The sequence below is a fragment of the Branchiostoma floridae genome, chromosome 9 (assembly GCF_000003815.2).
Source record: "Branchiostoma floridae strain S238N-H82 chromosome 9, Bfl_VNyyK, whole genome shotgun sequence".
Classification (NCBI taxonomy): Eukaryota; Metazoa; Chordata; class Leptocardii; order Amphioxiformes; family Branchiostomatidae; genus Branchiostoma; species Branchiostoma floridae.
In genome coordinates, this window is record NC_049987.1 from 9,852,268 (window position 1) to 9,869,951 (window position 17,684).

At 41.8% G+C, this 17,684-nt stretch overlaps 1 protein-coding gene across 4 annotated transcripts in view; it reads left to right on the forward strand.

The window, feature by feature from the left end:
* Window positions 1-17,684, forward strand: part of LOC118423057 (phosphate-regulating neutral endopeptidase PHEX-like) — an 18,716-nt gene continuing 1,032 nt past the window's right edge. The window contains exons 1-20 of one of the 4 annotated variants that reach the window (XM_035830962.1): window positions 1-388; window positions 1,325-1,448; window positions 4,422-4,581; window positions 6,892-6,930; window positions 7,375-7,536; window positions 9,628-9,711; window positions 9,951-10,213; window positions 10,752-10,868; window positions 11,226-11,315; window positions 11,743-11,900; window positions 12,567-12,789; window positions 13,070-13,168; window positions 13,577-13,654; window positions 14,107-14,210; window positions 14,340-14,398; window positions 14,664-14,786; window positions 15,229-15,359; window positions 15,699-15,764; window positions 16,583-16,681; window positions 17,278-17,351. In XM_035830962.1, coding sequence (XP_035686855.1) covers window positions 363-388; window positions 1,325-1,448; window positions 4,422-4,581; window positions 6,892-6,930; window positions 7,375-7,536; window positions 9,628-9,711; window positions 9,951-10,213; window positions 10,752-10,868; window positions 11,226-11,315; window positions 11,743-11,900; window positions 12,567-12,789; window positions 13,070-13,168; window positions 13,577-13,654; window positions 14,107-14,210; window positions 14,340-14,398; window positions 14,664-14,786; window positions 15,229-15,359; window positions 15,699-15,764; window positions 16,583-16,681; window positions 17,278-17,351 — 2,279 coding nt within the window. In that variant the 5' untranslated portion in view covers window positions 1-362. Of the gene's footprint in view, window positions 389-1,193; window positions 1,449-1,481; window positions 1,557-4,421; window positions 4,582-6,891; window positions 6,931-7,374; window positions 7,537-9,627; window positions 9,712-9,950; window positions 10,214-10,751; window positions 10,869-11,225; window positions 11,316-11,742; window positions 11,901-12,566; window positions 12,790-13,069; window positions 13,169-13,576; window positions 13,655-14,106; window positions 14,211-14,339; window positions 14,399-14,663; window positions 14,787-15,228; window positions 15,360-15,698; window positions 15,765-16,582; window positions 16,682-17,277; window positions 17,352-17,684 lie in introns of those variants that run through there. The other 3 variants (XM_035830965.1, XM_035830961.1, XM_035830963.1) reach the window with 3 other exon arrangements.

Sequence of the window (17,684 nt, forward strand, 5' to 3'; positions counted from 1 at the left end):
TTGTGTACAGAACACACACCTTTCTATTTAAAAACATTATCCGCGAATCTTTCCGCCTGATGAAACGCTGTCCAAATTCCAAGAGGACCTGCCCCCTGCTGGCTTAGCTGAAGCCCTAAGGCGTCAGGTGTGTACCTAACTGTGAGAGTTGTGCTGCCCCGCGTCCAGTGGAGGTCAAAAGGGTATCACACAGGTGTCCGAGGTCACATTATCTTCTTATAACTCCGAGTTAACATGTTTCAAAGAGTGGACTTCAACGGTTACCGTTTGACGGGACAGGAAGGGATGTGAGTAGACCGGATACAGAAATAAGGAACCTGTTCTTAAAGGAGTCTTGCCAAGACACGCCTCGATGACCGGGGATGCCGAGTCCTTCCAGATATGCCAGGTATGTTCTTGGGTGTTATAATGTAGACAGAACCATGGCTTCAAGTACCAAATAGCAGTATTGTGTTAAAAGTCTTTTTCCTTGAGAACTATCGTAAAGTGGAAATCGTTGCTACCAACTACTTTAGGAGTTTTGTCATTAGACAACGTTTAGTTAGCTTATAAACAAAGGTTAGGTGTGACAAGTCGTTCGGTATGATATAAACTGCTGCTGCCTTGCTTTTTGCATGCGAAGCTGGTGTACTACGCCAAAGGGTGGTTATAACTGCTGTACGGATACGGATACCTGGAAAAAGTTGTGTTGTGTTAACGCTGTATATTCATGTCCGTTACCCTGTCGATGTACTGTATGCAGGTTCCACAATTGACAAATTTCCCCTAAGCGTTGATTACAGTGAGGAAAGCGTCGTGGGCACCTGTAAAATAGCCTTTCAATTGTTTTGTGGATCGAGCAACATCGAAATGCATATAGACACCCCATTTTGATATATTTTTGTGAAGAAATATAGGAATAGTATTGTATGATTTGACAAACAAATCTGCCGCCCAGAGCACTTCCCAGCACATTGCTAACATTCCACAACTACGATAATTGTCGATGACACGGAGCAAACATTTACCAGTAAGTACAGGTTTGAATACCTCCTATTTAGCCTTAACCAGGCCTTCTTGTGGTTATCAATAGTAGAATCTGAGGCGGCCCGTTTTATGTAATCGTAACACCCCCTAAGCAAATTTTTATCCCAAATTTATAGCCAACTTTTGCCATTTTTCAGCCAGAGTAGTTATTCCGGTTGAGCCTACTTCCTCATGAAGTATAGTGTAGGGGTCGCCGTCGACATAAGGTACAAATTATTTATGGCAAGGCCCGACGCGGTAGGATGCACCGCGTGATAGTTCGGCTCTTATCTGACAATGCTGCCGGAAAAACCGACAGGTCTCTCTGTAAACAGGCGGCGCTTATAGTAAACAAGGAGATTCACACTTCGTTTCCCCATCGACTTATCGTCGGACAGGATCGCTCGCGTAGGAAAATGAGTCTGCAAATCCACGAAAAGAAGGTGAGACGTGCTTTTGACTTCGTACCTTGTGTTCGTGCTGCTTCTCATACTTGGTATTTTGCTTTGATGGACCGGAGGGCTGGCTATGATTTGGGAAGGACGTTAGGGGTCAGTGGTTTCCCTTTCTACAAAAGCTATAATTACGGTCTGTGTTGTCTTCATTAATTCCGTGCAGACAAAACTTTTACGTCACGATTTGAAGGCTTATGCTGTAGCCTTAGGACAAAGGACCGAGTCAGGGACATTTCTTGAAGTTCGGGTTTGTTTGTAGCTAGGACTCTAATAGTGATTTGTGTACTTCATGTATTTATTCAGTTCTATGTCCATTGCTCTAAATAACATCAACTTCTTAAGAAATATTTCCACAAAAGGGTCATGAGTATAGTCGGAAATTAGCTGCACTTTCTCATAAATACATCGGCAAGCAATCAGTAAAAAGGAAAATATTATACATTTTTTATTCCCAAGTTTTGTTACTGATTGACACAGTTGTAACGTGACACTATCTCCCAAAGTTAAGACGATTAGTAACCAGTCACTATCTTCACGGCACCTGTGCCCTAAGCTCAATAATCGTCTAACGGGTTGTGTTCAAATGTAAACAAAGGATGAATATCCAATCTCCTGCGACAGAGGGTACGCCTGGTGTTGTTGTTTACAGTGATTTTGATCTGTTTACCCCGGGCGAAACGCTTGGCACGTTCTGAGATAGAAGCTGTCCCGATAACGTGCGTGTATGTGTTGCCCCGTTTAACCCCGTGACCTTGGCACCAACTTCGCTGATGGTTTCCGTTAACACAAGTTACGCGATATGCCTATTAAAACCTGAGTTGGGTCTTGTAATACCCGATATCAGCTGCCTCTGAATCACTATCACCATGTAGTAATTCGGATAAATGAGGACATGAACAAATCCTGGCCTCAAACGTCCCCGTATAGCGCCGGGGGAAATACAACATAGATATGATATCGAGTTTCTTACAGCGAGGGCAAAGATGTCGGCATGAGGAGAATCGTGTCCGACAGGTGCAATGGGTGGTCCGGGACAACGTCTCGTCGCCTGCTGGGGCCACGTGTTTTTGTTTTGATGACGTCACGCAACATGGCGGACAGGTTATAGGGGATTCGTACCTGGAGTTTGTGTAGTTAAATGTCGAGGATAGCGGACACGAGATCGCGTTGCTGGCTAGACACTGTGTCCTCAGGAAATGCACTAAACCCGACTTTCCTCACTCTACCCAAATGTACCATTAAATTTGTAGCTGACTTCGGGGTCTGTAAAAGACAGTGAGGAAAGATAGGAATTGGCTCCGCCTTCAATTGTGCCCTAGACAAAGTAGATGATAACTCATTGTCCCTATAGCTACGTACGGCCTCCAAGAAAACGCTATGGGATCACTTTATACTCGGATAGCCAGGGACCAAATTGACGATAATTACTACGTCTGCAAAATCATATCAATAGTTCGCGGTAGCCCATATATGATTTTCCTCTAAATGGAACATCGTATCTTTGAATCGGGTTTCTGTTCCCCTCCACTTCAGTTAATCCTGTGCCTCTAAAAGAACATGACTGTAGTTCGTTGTCATTTCTATCAATTGTTTATGAAGGTGAATTGTCTTGAAGCAAGTTCCACGAATCTAAGCAAGTGCTTATCTGTAAACCATGTAGCTTTAAGGACGTGTGTCTTCTGTTTCATTCATTCATTTTGACACCCGGTCCGTCTTTCTAGTAGCGTGACGGGTTTGAAGGTAATAAGAGACGACGTCTGACATTTCGGACCGTCGGTAGCCTTGACCCGTTTCCAGGGCATTGCCCTTTTTACCTCTTGACCTCCAAAATGAACCGAAAATAATTTCATCAGGTTGGTAGAACATATAGATCGTTTGCACAACAATAATTCTCTCTTACCTGGCGGATTAAAGAAGCAGTCTAAAAAGACCGTCAACACCAGTGATGAATCCAGTGCAAATGCACCACCTACATCGACTAAATATAGCGGCGAGAAGCAGAACGTGAGTCCAGTTAGAAGCCCTGAGGAAGATGCCTGGTTGTGAAAAAGAAATCTACAATAAATCCCAAATGAAGTTCATAACAGAAAACATTCAAATAAAATAACTACATCGATTGCCGGCCCCAAACCATCCAATGCCAAAGTTCAGCATTCTGAATGTGTTCAAATTGGGGCCCTCTCTACTGTTGTTCGATGAACCAACTGGTCAACACTGAACAAACCACGTTTATTTGACATAGTATTTTGATTACTATAGCGTAACTGACGGGGTGCATATGGTGAGAGGAGTCAAGTCGAATATAAGTCGCTCGGCATCTTTGCAAAGTGTCCTACATTGAAGAGCAAACAGTGACAATGCCCCCCCCCACCACATCCCCACCCCCCTTCACCCCACTAGACGACGATCGCGATGGGACCTTACTGCGCTCTAAATTACACACCTTTCTGCGCTCTAAATTGCATTTCTGTAACCATTGATTGCATAATTAGAATATAGATGTAAAGGTATGAATGAATGACACGAAGCATATAAAGATTTGTTTTTTTATGTATAAAATTATTTATCGCTCGGCCAAAAATATTACTTTTGATAAGTTAACATTTAGTCTTGTCCGTATGTGTGTACGCTAATTCCAAGCAATACAAAAACAGTGAATGAAGAACAATATGCATGTAACACATGACTATTGTAACTGAAGAACGTGACATGTTTGATGTGTTGTATTTATCAAGTATTACACAAGTATTGAGTCTGCTCCTAGCTTTTTAATGGGACAAACATAGCACAAGGGGCGTAACCCCTGAGCTGAAGAAGTGTACAGATCAGAGTCCAACAACACGGTGTGTACATAGTACAGGTAAAGGTACTTTCACACAGTATTCAGCCCACACCCCAGTCCGAGACCGGCCTGTCCAGTCACTGATAACCTCCAACATGGCTCCTTCTTCTTCCACCAAGTACCTGAACGGCGATCCTGAACACAATGACGGCGTGGACTTCAAGAAGGGAGGCGGTCTGTCCACTCGGGAGGTCATCCTCATCCTGGTGTTGATTGTTGTGACCGTAGCAGGTGTTGCGGCCATCATCGTGCTGGCCACTCAGAAATCTTCTCCCGAAGGTGAGACTTAGTAAAAATGTTTGTTCTATGAGAGGTTTTTGTTCACATTTCTGTTAAAATTAATTAACAGCCATTGTTGTGCCACTACTGACTACTTCTGCATGTACATGTAAAACCAAACGTACATCTTTCCAGACAGAACTAAACGCAGACTCAGCATTCATATAGAACAAGGCGACATAAACACAGTTAACTCCTAACCTCATAAAACTGTTGAAAATGCCTTTTTTGTGAGCCTTTTTTGTTGTGTACATATTAAATATTCACATACGCCAAGTGAAGCATTATTTCACAAGTTGCTGACCATCAACATTTCACTGCCGCCAGGTGCCTTCTTTCTCACTCAGGAACGCCAAATTCAGATCAGTCCGGAGGTTGAGAAAGTGTTTTTTGTGCTAAGCAATATCAGTCCGCAGATCCATGATCAGTGTACCAAAATGATGTTTTGTTTTACTTAACTAAAGGTTTCTGACATTTGGTTAGAAACAGTGTGCCAGTGCTATTCAGAATAGTGATTCATCGCTTACTCGTGGTACGTTACTTCAAAAATAGTTTTATATCGGTCCCTTGCTACGTTATCTATGTGTCCAAATACTGTGTGTCAGAAAATTAAATTGTATCCAAGAGAGATCGATTTTTTTCTGATAGTGCTTTACCAGGATTCTTTTAAAAGCTGGTACAAAGTTGAACAAAATATCAATCTAAAGGTGGTATCTCACTGCACTTGGGGCACCAAATGCGGCACTGTGGGGTTTGTTTACTGTGGCACTGTTGTGTTATTACGCAGATTTTAGATATTGCGTAATACGTAAAAGTATGACTTAGAAGACAACAAAATGCACGTAAGTAAATTCGTTCTTCATATCTGAAATTTTTGTTTTATTTGTTGAGTTATCTTTCGAACCCCTCAGTGCTGCACCGGTGCCCCACGTGCAGTGAAACACTACCTTAATTTGAAAAAAAACCTTCCCTTCCCAATATGGACTGGTTTAGGTACTTGGCAACTCCCAAAATTTCAAAGGAAAACGCAACATCTTTTAGCGTTGGGCTTGCTGACCGGTAAGTGACACAACGGTAACAACGGTAAAACCTCATATCCACCTTGCAAACCTCGCCTATTTCTCAAATACTTGCAGCTCAGTATGGTCGACATCTTCGCCAAAGACAGGCAAAATGCCGCAAAGTAATCATGAAACTACTAATATTTGGCCAATACAATTCATCAACTTACCTAACAAGTTGCTTCAAGACTTTGCTATTGACAAAAGCCCTTACTTTTCTTACCCAAACAAGATCTGAAATTACAGCATACATACATAAGTAGATATTGTTTGTGGTCACGCTATTTTATAGGCCAAGTTAAGCACTTCAAGATATCAAACTGACATAAGTCTATACGCCTTACGATACTAAGAGACTATCAAATAGCCGCCATAGTCAAGAAACATAATCTTCATGGAAACCGCAAACAGTCTTTGGAATCTTAGTAAAAGACAAAAACCGACTTGTAATCCAACACTCAATGACTCTTGACGTCATGTTGTATAAGTTTGTCCTGTTTTCGTGCCAACCCACGCCACGACATGGGTTAATAATATACCTATTGGTGGACCTTTGCATAACGTCTGAAAGGATAGGTTCAAATTGGTCACGCACATGTTTGTAGACCTGTATTCTTCGCTGAATATTACACATTCAGGTAGTAGAATACGCACAATAACAGGTACTGAAAAAAAACTGGATACATTAATCTTGTAAATCTATTTGTACATCCATTTACACATATATCCAGTTGCTAGAGCAACTGGATGATATTGCACAAAGGTGAATTCATACTGACGATGTGTACTGCAAAGAACCTCAGCTTTCATTAATGCACTTATTAACTCTACAATTCGGTGTTGTTTGTTAAAAAAGAAATGGTTACTTGCTTTGTTAAACTTTGCTACCACGTCACCAAATATGATCTATATGAGCCCACTGTGTGCTTTGGGCGTATTCGGGATTAGTAACACTATATCACGTGCCCGTGTAATATGTTTGAAGTGCCAATAACGTTACAAGCTAAAATCAATAATTTGTAGCCATAGTTAGGTTGCTGCGCCTTACTATTTAAGCAAACTTAACAGAAGATATTTCTTTAATTTTCCTTCAACAAATCCAATATACTTGAAGATTTGTCACTAGTCAAGAAAACAAAATGGAGTATGCTATCCCATGTAGCTGCATAATACATATGTTGTTCAAATAGCACAACAAATGTTATTGTAATAGTTATATAGCTTAACTTTGTTCTATCTTATTTTCCAGAAGTAGGATTTTGCAACACACGAGAATGCGCAAGCACAGGTAAGCCATGTTGACATATATTTCGTATACACATGCTAAAATAGCTGGTAATTCAAACAAACAGGAAACGTAACAGCCATGCATCTTTGCCCCAGTGGCCGTTGGTTTGGTGGAACTGAAATACAGAACTTTAAGAATCACCTAGATGTATTATGAGAACGATTTACAATGGGTAGCCTAGGCACAGTATTGGTTGTCATAGATACCGTGTGGGCTACAGAAATTGTTTACGAGTGTTCTTGTGAATTATTTACCTGTGCGTTGAGTACATTCGATATATGTATATATGATGATTGTGTGTGTTTGTGTGTGTGTGTCTATGTTTGTGTGTGTGTGTGTGCGCACGTGTGTATATACGTTACTACAACCACGCATTTGAAAAAGAAATGGAAAAAAGATGAAGTAGATCTACACTAAATATAATACACTTTTCATTGTCCTCAGCTGGATTTCTGATCGACAACATGGATCCCGATGTGGACCCTTGTGACAACTTTTTCGAGTTCGCCGTGGGAGGCTGGAAGAAGAACAATCCCATCCCCGACACGTCCTCCAGCTGGAGCATGTACAGTGTGCTGAGGGAGAGGGTACAGTACATCGTAAGAGGTAATGCCTTGTAGATTTCATTATATGGATGATATCCAGTTTAGAAGTTCCCAGAGGATGTCATCTGCTTCATGTATATATATTATCAAACCAACGTGGTCTAAGCATCAATACACAAAGAAACAGATGAAAGTAACAGACTGGCGATGTAGGCCTTGTACCGCGTACTGAGGGAGAATGTAAAGTACATCGTCAGAGCTAAGCATCAACAAACGAAAGAGAAGGAAAACGTCATACAAGAAAAATATATCATTAGCAAACGATCTATGTCAGAGTTGTACAATGTAAAACATTACGGTGAAGGGGTACAGCATAAGAGATGAGAACAAACAAATATCAATACACAAGAAGACAGATAAATGTAGCAAACGAAGAAAGTCAGCCTTGTACAGTGTGCTGGGAGAGAGGGTGCAATGCATAGTCAGAAGTTTAATAGGACAGCTAAACATTGCACAAAGATAAAAGCACAGACACACAGGGAACGATGACAATGCTTAAGATACTAAAGGGCAAAGTAGAGTCTGTATCTGTATCTATATAGCCGGTATAACCGCCCTTCGGCGAAACACACCAGCTTCGCAGGCACGCGGCGCGGTAGCAGCTGGTTATATTACACTGAACGACTCATCACACCTAACTTTTGCACATCTATATGCAAGTGTTCTCTGAAACTATCCAGAGAAGACGCCCCTACTGTGCTTGGTGATAACATATTCCACTCTACAATAGTTCTGGGGAAATAGGAATTTTTGAACACATCAATCCTAGGTTGGTAACTCTGGTACTTGAAAGCATGACTGTTTCTAGTTCGTTTTTGAGCTGGTGTTAGATACTTATCAGTCGGTACGTCCACCAGTTTATTGGTCATTTTGTACATCATACAAAGTCTGGACATTTTCCTCCTGTCTTCAAGTGATGTCCACTGCAGATCTGTTTTCATTTTGGTAACACTAGCATCTCTGCTGTAGTTGTTAATACAGAATCTGGTACCATGCTGGTAGTCCGTTAGTACATTGTGGCCTTCTAAGTGTTTCATTATATGGCTATGGATAATGTGTTCAAGTAGTTTACAGGAAATACAGGTAAGTGAAACTGGTCTGTAGTTACTGGGGACCGCTCTATCTCCCTTTTTGAAAATGGCGCATACATTTGCATCTCTCCAGTCTTTAGGAATCTCTCCTGTGTCAAGCGATTGTTGGAAAATGTTAGTTAAAACAAGTGCGATTTCACTGGCTGTCATTTTGAGGAACCAAGGAGGTATTTGGTCTGGCCCGGATGCTTTGGATGGATTAAGGCCTTGCAGCATTTTCTCTACACCATAAATAGAAATTTCTATTTGTTCCATAGGAGGGGTGCAGGGGTGCCCAAGAGATGGCATGTCTGTGGTGTCTTCTTCTGTGAATACACTTTTAAACTGTGAACTGAGTGCCTCTGCTTTTTTCTCACTGTCACTAATAATGGTGCTCCCCACCTTTAGAGTGGCTACCCCGACAAGGTCTCTCCTCAGGCCTTTTATGTATGACCAGAATGTTTTAGGAGTCATACTTAGTGTATTCGACATTCGACACTGAAGAAAAGATGTAGCCGAAGCATAGCTCGTGCGTCATAGTGCAGACGTTCAAAATCATGTTGCATTTTCCTCCTCCTACATCCGGCTTGTATGATGGCCACTTAGGCCTCCATTTCACTAGACGGCGATCACGCTGCGACCTAGATTGGACTTGTGTAAACCTTGACTCAATTACTGGAATAATATACAAACTACTAGAAGTATGACTAAAAGAACAACAAAGCAGAAAGCGTGAAATATTCCCCTTTGTCTATGAAATTCTTTGAGCGCCCTGTCAAGTCTCTCAGTCGCAGGGTGATCGCAGCGAGGTCGCCGCCTGGTGAAAGTAGGGTGCTATGACGTTAGTAGACACATTATTAACGACATACATGCCTCTAGGGGGAATATTTGCCACCTACGGTTTTCAGAATGATGGTTATTTACTACTTCCGTCCGTCATCATCTCTTTTATTCTGAGGTACCTCTTTATGAACCTATAAGGCGACATATGAACTTGTGCCAAACATATGCATATGTTTCAGATATTCTGGAAGAGCCCACAGCGGACGATGAGATCGAAGCTGTCAAAAAAGCCAAGGACGTTTATCAGTCTTGTATGGACTTAGGTAAAACAGTGATTATGTTTATTTTTGTGTGTTTGTGTTTGTATCTGTGTGTGTCCGTTTGTTTGTGTCTCTCTGTGTGTCTATGATTATGTGTAGCCAGCAATAACCAACGTACTTCTGGATGGATTGCAATGACAATACAAGAAATCTGTCCCGAGCTGTGGATCAAATGAATTCTCTTATACCACCAGAGTCGTCCGTTTTTTACCGACAACTTTGTTTCTGTGTTTCTTTACCAGATACGATCGAACAGCGGGGTACCCAACCCCTACTGGACTTCCTCCAGGGGCCCCTCAAATGGCCAGTCATCGACAATACTTTCGACGAGAGTAAATTTGACATCTTAGCCACCATGTTGGCCCTTAGAGCCTACAACAATGACCTCCTCATTGAGGCTAGCGTGTCCGTAGACTCCAAGAACTCATCCCTCAGAATCATCACCGTGGACCAGCCGTCACTAGGCCTGGGAAGAGACTACTTCATAGATGAGGGCTACTCTACGGTAGGTTTGGAATTAACCACCGATATCAATACCTCAATTTTAGTCAGTCTACAAGCGATAGATCAAAGGGTGAGAATCCTTTTCTCTATTTATGTCTACCTTGGTGAGGCTCTGCTTTTAGTGCTAAACCGGACCGTGGTCCCACTTTGTGAGCGTGGCCTCTAACCATCTGTCAGCCAATCCGTGAATCGGCTTTATTGAAAAAATACATTTAGGCGACTATCTGATTCTATCAATTGATCAGAGGCCAGAAATCCCCGCAAAAGGGGAGACCTCATGCAGTCCCGTTTAACAGAGCCTCCCCAAGGTATATGGTACAGATTAAGCGCGAAGCTCTGCTAAGATCTAGAAGAATGGGTCAAAACAATCGATGGTGAATGTTTCCATTACTGCATCGAAGGAAATTGTTCACCGAGACGTCAATCTAAAGAAAAAAAAAACTTGCATTGATATTAATAGGCTTTTTACAACATTTTGAAGGCATTGCGAATCAGTCCTTCCATCTTTGCATTATGGAATTCTTTTCCTTTTTGATCAGCAAAAACAGGCATACTTTGAACTGATGGTGAAAGCTGCAACCGCTCTGGGCGCCGACGTCAATACTGTCAGAGAGGAGATGAACAAGACTTTGGAATTGGAGACGTTCCTCGCTGAGGTGGGTCCTGGCTTTGTCTTATTGTGGCAACATATGGTAAGCCTTAACACGCCAGATACGCCATAACTCTATGTGAAATTAGCTCCAAATGGCTACCCATAAGGAGTTGACATAACGTAGCTGTACGTGTAGTGTTCATATCGCATCCTGCTTGTCTGCTACATTTGACTAAAGTGCTGACTTCCAATTATCCAAGTATCCTATTACACCGTTTCCGCCTCGCATCCCGGAAAGATGTCACATTGCAATATTCATTTAACTGCAGACACACACCAACGCAAGCACAAAAAACAAACAAAAAACAGACAGACAAACAAACAAACAAACAATAAACACACCATTTATCTATTCCCATAGATTATGGTACCATCAGAAGACAGACGGGAGAGTGAGAACCTGTACAACAAGATGACAGTTGGGGAAATGCAAGCCAATATCGCTCCGGAGGTGAGTGACTCACTAATAAAAAATGGAGAAACAACATTTCATCCTCGAAAATGAGAAATAAGTTACTAGTACCGAATGCTTTATATCATACTTTGACAAGTCCCGGGTTGATAGGTGAACATGAAATAGAAGACATTTTTATACAGTATCATTATGTGTGTCTGAAGGTAGGAAATGGGTGATGATATCATGTCAATGGTGTATAATGATACTGAGTTATTCAAGCGATTTATGAACGGTAAACACTTAACGTTTAGGACTGCATCTGTTAGCAGCGACACCTAGCTGCAGTACATAACAGAACCAGCCGGTAATGCCCTTAGGAATGTCGGTTTCAATAAAGACTTGCATGTGAACTGTGTCATCCCTTTCACATCCTTTGCTTCCATGTGTGTAAAATTAGACTCTTTGCTTAACCCACTTACAGGTTGACTGGCTCCTGTACCTGAACACGCTGTCTGACGCCTATCTCTTTAACGAGACCACCGTGATAGACGAGTCCGAGCCTGTCATCGTCCAGGCGCCGCCATACCTCATGAACCTGAGCAGGGAGGTCTTCTCACCCGACACAACGTGGGATAACAAGTGGGTAACAGTTCAACTTACAATCAACAAAAACGCAACTGCACTTCCGTAGCAAGCTGCTTGGGTGCCCAAATCTACACTTATTAGTACTTAGTAAATGCAGAAATGTTCGCGGTGGATTAATGTTCGCGGTTTTCGCGGTGACCACTTCACCGCGAACTTAAAACCACCGCGAACATTTTTCTATTATGGTATTAGACTGCAGTCTATGGTGCTAAAGCGAAAATAAAACCACCGCGAAAAGTCCTTTTTCCGCTACCGCGAAATTAAATTCCCGCGAACTTTAATGCATTTACAGTATCTGTTTTCGATACTTGTTTGCAATATCTAAAAAGAGGTCTTCGCATCCAACACAACATGGGATACCAGGTGGGGCAACAAGTGAACATACAATGAAAAAAAACCCGCAACAGCAGTTCCATAGCAAGCGGCTTGGGGGCCAAAAATCTACACAACTTCTTCCTTACATGTCTTCCTTCTTTGGAAGACGTCTCTTGTTTATTTCATTTTTCGATATTGGTTTGCAATTTACGGCACATATTTGCTCATTTTGCAGCTTATTTGCAAAATTGACAATATAAAAATCTAGTCCCAGACCTTGACAATTGATGCGCGTGTCATCCATAGAATCAAATCGGTGTGTATCTTATCTAAATCTTCCTACAGAACCATCGCCAACTACATGGTGTGGCGCATCGTGAGGAACCGTATCAACAACCTGGGGAAGGAGTTCCGTGACATGGTGTTCGAGTACAACAGGGTCCTGTCCGGGGCCGACCAGGTCAACCCCCGGTGGAAGACGTGCAGCAGTTACGTGGAGGGGAACTTCGGCGCTCCTCTGGGATACAAATACGTCAATTCATACTTCTCAGCAGATAAGAAAACACAGGTACATGCTTCTATTTGTGGAATATGTCCTAGGTCATTTTCTGTACGTTTTGCAATGCGTAATCATTATTCACATACTTGACTGTACTGATTCAATCAGCTTTATTCAGCAAACTTTAAGGTGGTATCTCACTGCACTTGGTTCACCGATGTGGCACTACAGGGTTAAAAAGATTACTGAACGAACTTAAGAGATAAAGAACGAATTTTCTGACGTTTTGTTTATTTTGTTGTCTTCTACGTCATACTTGAATATTCAGTGTTCTCATCCACATCCCCAGGTAATAGGCATGATTGAAAGAGTTCGTGACGCCTTTAAGAAGCAGATTGACGAATTGGAGTGGATGGCTGAGCCGGACAAGATCGTCGCAAAAGACAAGGTAAGGGCCTGATTACATTCTGCGTATGGCGTGGTCACATTCGTCGTGCGATCGAAGCACGATCGTCGCAAAATCGCAAACTCAATGCATTCTGCCTTGGGGTAGCTGTGCATGTGTCGTTCAAAATGCTGTCTTAGACCCTTGTAAGCGGTTGGTTCAGTCACAAAATCGTACGAGGACATACAACAAATGTGACCGCACCACAAGTTTGTTCTGTAAATAGGCTTATGATCCATTAGAACTTACGATGTCATGAATCGGAACTACATTATGAGGTTACTTCAATGCAGCTTTATCATAACCTTCCTACTCATGGGAACACACCCTCCATTTTGTGAGAACCTTTTCACTGACAACAATAGCGTCATATAATGTCCTTGTTGACAACAAAGCAATTTCCTGTTGCAGGCTGACGCAATCGACCCCAAAGTTGGATACCCAGAGTGGATGTTGAACACTACAGAGTTGAATAATGACTTTGAGGCGGTGAGTAGGTTTATACTTAACTAGATGTTTGCTTGAACACTCCAAAAGATAGCTCTCATGTCAAAATGTATACATGTGGTAAAACACTTGACACGTTAACGTTACTTCCATATACAATGTTAATCACTTACTAACAAGCTTTCAGTCAGTCCTCTGATCCTTCTCAAGTTGAAATGACCCGAAGCCTATGTCGCATTACCGAAACGGACAGGTGACGTCAGCAATGGGTCAAAGTTAATCGGTATCGGCCCCCGTCTCTGTTGGGGGATGGTGGAAGCGCTCTGATGTAGATGGTAATTTAGGTATGGCTGTGATTCCGTTCCGTGATATTTTACAATATATATTACCATTTATCATGGTACAATAGGCATGCTTATTTCCTTACACATGTGACGAGAGGATATAAATGACATTGCCACTGAAGCTGATGTGTTTCCTACGTTTTACCATAGTTGAACACCAGCGCTGATGACTACTTCGGAAACGTTGTCCGGTATCTCCAGTACACAGCGCAGTCCGGCTTCGCCTACCTACGAGCTCCCATCAACCAAAGCAGGTAGAATATCTATTTATCTATTTTGTTAGAACGAAAATGCACCGGTCCATGAAACTTGAAAAGACAACGCGTTATAAGATTGCACGATATATACTCTAAATAGTCTAATAATCTGTTGTTGTTTTCTAGCTGGTCTACTGCTCCAACCACAGTGAATGCCTTCTACCTCCGCAGCAAGAATCAAATCCGTAAGTAACGTCAAATCCTATTGTATTAGGTATAAGTAGAGAAGTAGAAAGAAAAAACAACAACAGAAGGGCGAAGTTCGCTTTATTTGCAATTCATAGCAACTGAGGGACATTGTGCTGTCAAAACCCCTGATATACGAACCTGTTCAATGCAGTCTGAGGTTGAATATGTCGGTAGAATATGGAGACCCTCGCGTATTAAAGTTAAGGTATTAAGCTTTAGGTACATCATATACTGTATCTCAAAACATTGTTTATACTTAAGGATTCCCCGCCGGAGAACTGCAGTTCCCGTTCTACTGGGGAACGGACGTACCGATGTACCTCAGCTACGGGGCGATAGGTGTCGTCATCGGCCACGAGATCACGCACGGGTTCGACGACCAAGGTCAGCATAACCTTGAAACGTCGTTTTTCTGTATTCTTGTATTCTTTGTGAAAGGGAAAGAATCATTGTCTAGACAACGCAGTAAAATGTGCAGTATGGATGATCATTGTGTAATGTTTAGAATGAATCAACGTATAGCAACACTATTTCATCATGTTTTATCTGAAAGTTCTACCATTATGTATTACACTTGCCAGTCTTTCGTTTGCCAGAACACTCTTGAGGCTCTCTTTAACAAATGTATCTCAAAAATGTATTTACAATGATTACCAAAATAATATGAATGGAAGATATCTAATGTCTTACTGCGCAAAACAAAGGGTTCAAATTGACCTAGTTCAGTAATTTTATTCGCAAAAATGTTGGGATGTTTGAGGGTTTAAGAGGACAAAAAGAGCAAATAAAGCGTTTGACAATCAATCATGTCTATCTGACGTCACAGGTCGGAAGTACGACAAAGACGGGAACCTGAACCAGTGGTGGAGCAACTCCTCTATCGAAAACTTCATCAACAAAAGGCAGTGTATCATCGACCAGTATGACAACTATTACTTCGCCGAAGCAGGAAAGAACGTAAGTGCAATAACGTACCTTCTTTGGTAGGCTCTACGAGGTTTTTAAGCAATGATACATCAGTTCTATTGCGGACGGTTTCCATGATTAAACCTGGCTTGATGTTTCCAGCCTAAATATGCTATCAGAAAAAAAGAAAGAGCCTGCTATGGATGATAGAAATATATATGTCATTGTTGTCCTAACTGTCATACTTTGTGAATAATTTGACCAGCCATAAAGGATAAAATGGTCTTACGTCTCGCAAGGGATGAAGAGGATAAGCATGTAAGTTAAGTAACGGATAGAATGGGACTGTCTGAAATCAACTGCTCTAAAGGAAAGTGTTTCTTTCTCCAGTTGAGCGGATATCGAACACAGGGAGAAAACATAGCTGACAACGGTGGGATGAAAGCAGCTTTCAGGGTATGTGCTAACTACATATTACTGCTAACCGGAGTATGAAGATGATAGGTATATTTTTCAATACGTAATATCTTAGGTTGAAAAATCTTAGGTATTCCACAAGGGCTAGTGATAACCGTAAACATAGTTTCTCTTGAGTTTAATCATATAGCCTGTAGCAGTACACATTTATCACGAAAATCTTATGTATATCCGTGATAAATGCATTATGTAATACATGGCCTTGGCATTGCCACAAACCAGAGAAAGACGTCAATGAAGCACGCCCCTAAAAACCAAACACGTCACTCTTGACGAACGTCAAATTTCTTTACATCATAAAATCTAATAACCCAGGCCAGGAAGCCTCCTTGTGATAGATAAGTCATGACGGCAACCGTTATTACACCTTTGTACGCCTAACTGCGCATGAGAGCGTTCGTCGGTAGCGCTGTTTTCAGATGTTTGCAGACCGATACATCAGTAGTTGTGAATGATCTAAAGGTGGGCTCACACGTGCGTATATATTCAAGTCCGTATGAGGTCCGTATGAAGCTCTTAGCCTCTACCAGGCTCCACAGTTCGCTGGAAAAATGGTAGAAATTGGACCAATATAGACACATAACATGCCAGAGGAGTTAACTGTTCGAGGAGTACTGTTTGCGACCCAGCATGGCATGTTATCCGTCTGTATTTGTCCCGTTTCTATTGCTTTTCTAGCAACCTGTGGAACCTGGTAGAGGCTTCCCTCCCTACGGACCTCATACGGAGTATACTTGAGTATATACGCACGTGTGAACCCACCTTAAGGTCTTCCTCATGTTGCCGTGTCTCCGCAGGCATATCGGGAGTGGGTGGCGGAGAGAGGGTCCGAGGAACAGCTGCTGCCGGGAATAGGGCTGACTCAGAACCAGATGTTTTTCCTCAACTACGCAAACGTGAGTATGAATCATTGGCAATATTTCACTATGCGATATGCAATATGTATTCACATTCCATCGTCCTTTAACCTCATTCCACGACCTACTCTATTTCTGTCGCAGTTTATCTTAATTATAGACAGAAAAGAGTGAACGTCCCATTTTCCAAGCTATCAATATTATTCTCTACGGCATATTTGACCGTCTTATTTAGTGAATGAATGAAAACCTTTATTGCACATGCTTGACCAACCGAGCTAAGTACAGGTCACAACAGGGACCCATTATACACCGCTAGTCATCACTCCGGTGCACTTAACAGTAACTTATTGTTATATCGAAATCAAGACACATGTTCCGCGGGCCCAGAAACCTATAAGTTTTTCTTAAACTCTCTGTAATTTGCAATTATCTAGAATACAATCATTGGCCTTGATGTCAAAATCATAATTCAGAAATGAGCCAAAGTGTGAAAGAAAAGAAAAAAAATAGAAACCAATACCAAATGTCACAAGGAGCCAAATTGTGTCATGAAAATCCTCATCACTTCAGACCGACGCGTCTATTAAACGTTTGACTTGGCTTGAGTGAGTCTTTTGTCTCCACATGTGCAGCTGAGATGTTCTCAGTACCGGCCCCAGGGTGCGGAGCGGGCCTGGCAGGGTGTTCACAGTCCCGGGCAGTTCAGGTATGCAACAACAATAATACAATATTAGATAGCCGTTGCCAAAGTCTCTGCCTGACTCCTTTGTTTTATGAAAAACAGTAGAATTTGGCCAAATAAAATGAATCATTTGTAAGCAGTTGCATTCAAATACAATCTTGGCCATATTCTGCTGCTTTTTCCCCCAGGAATGGAGACTATTGTCGACTAACTTTTTCTTGATAGAGCAATTGATGGCATGGAAAGCTTCATATACATATATTATACACATAGGCCATCGATCGTGAGTATGAGCTGAGTGCTTTTGATGACGAATAGGCTTGTTATAGAAACGTAGTTGCAATGGTCAGACATGTT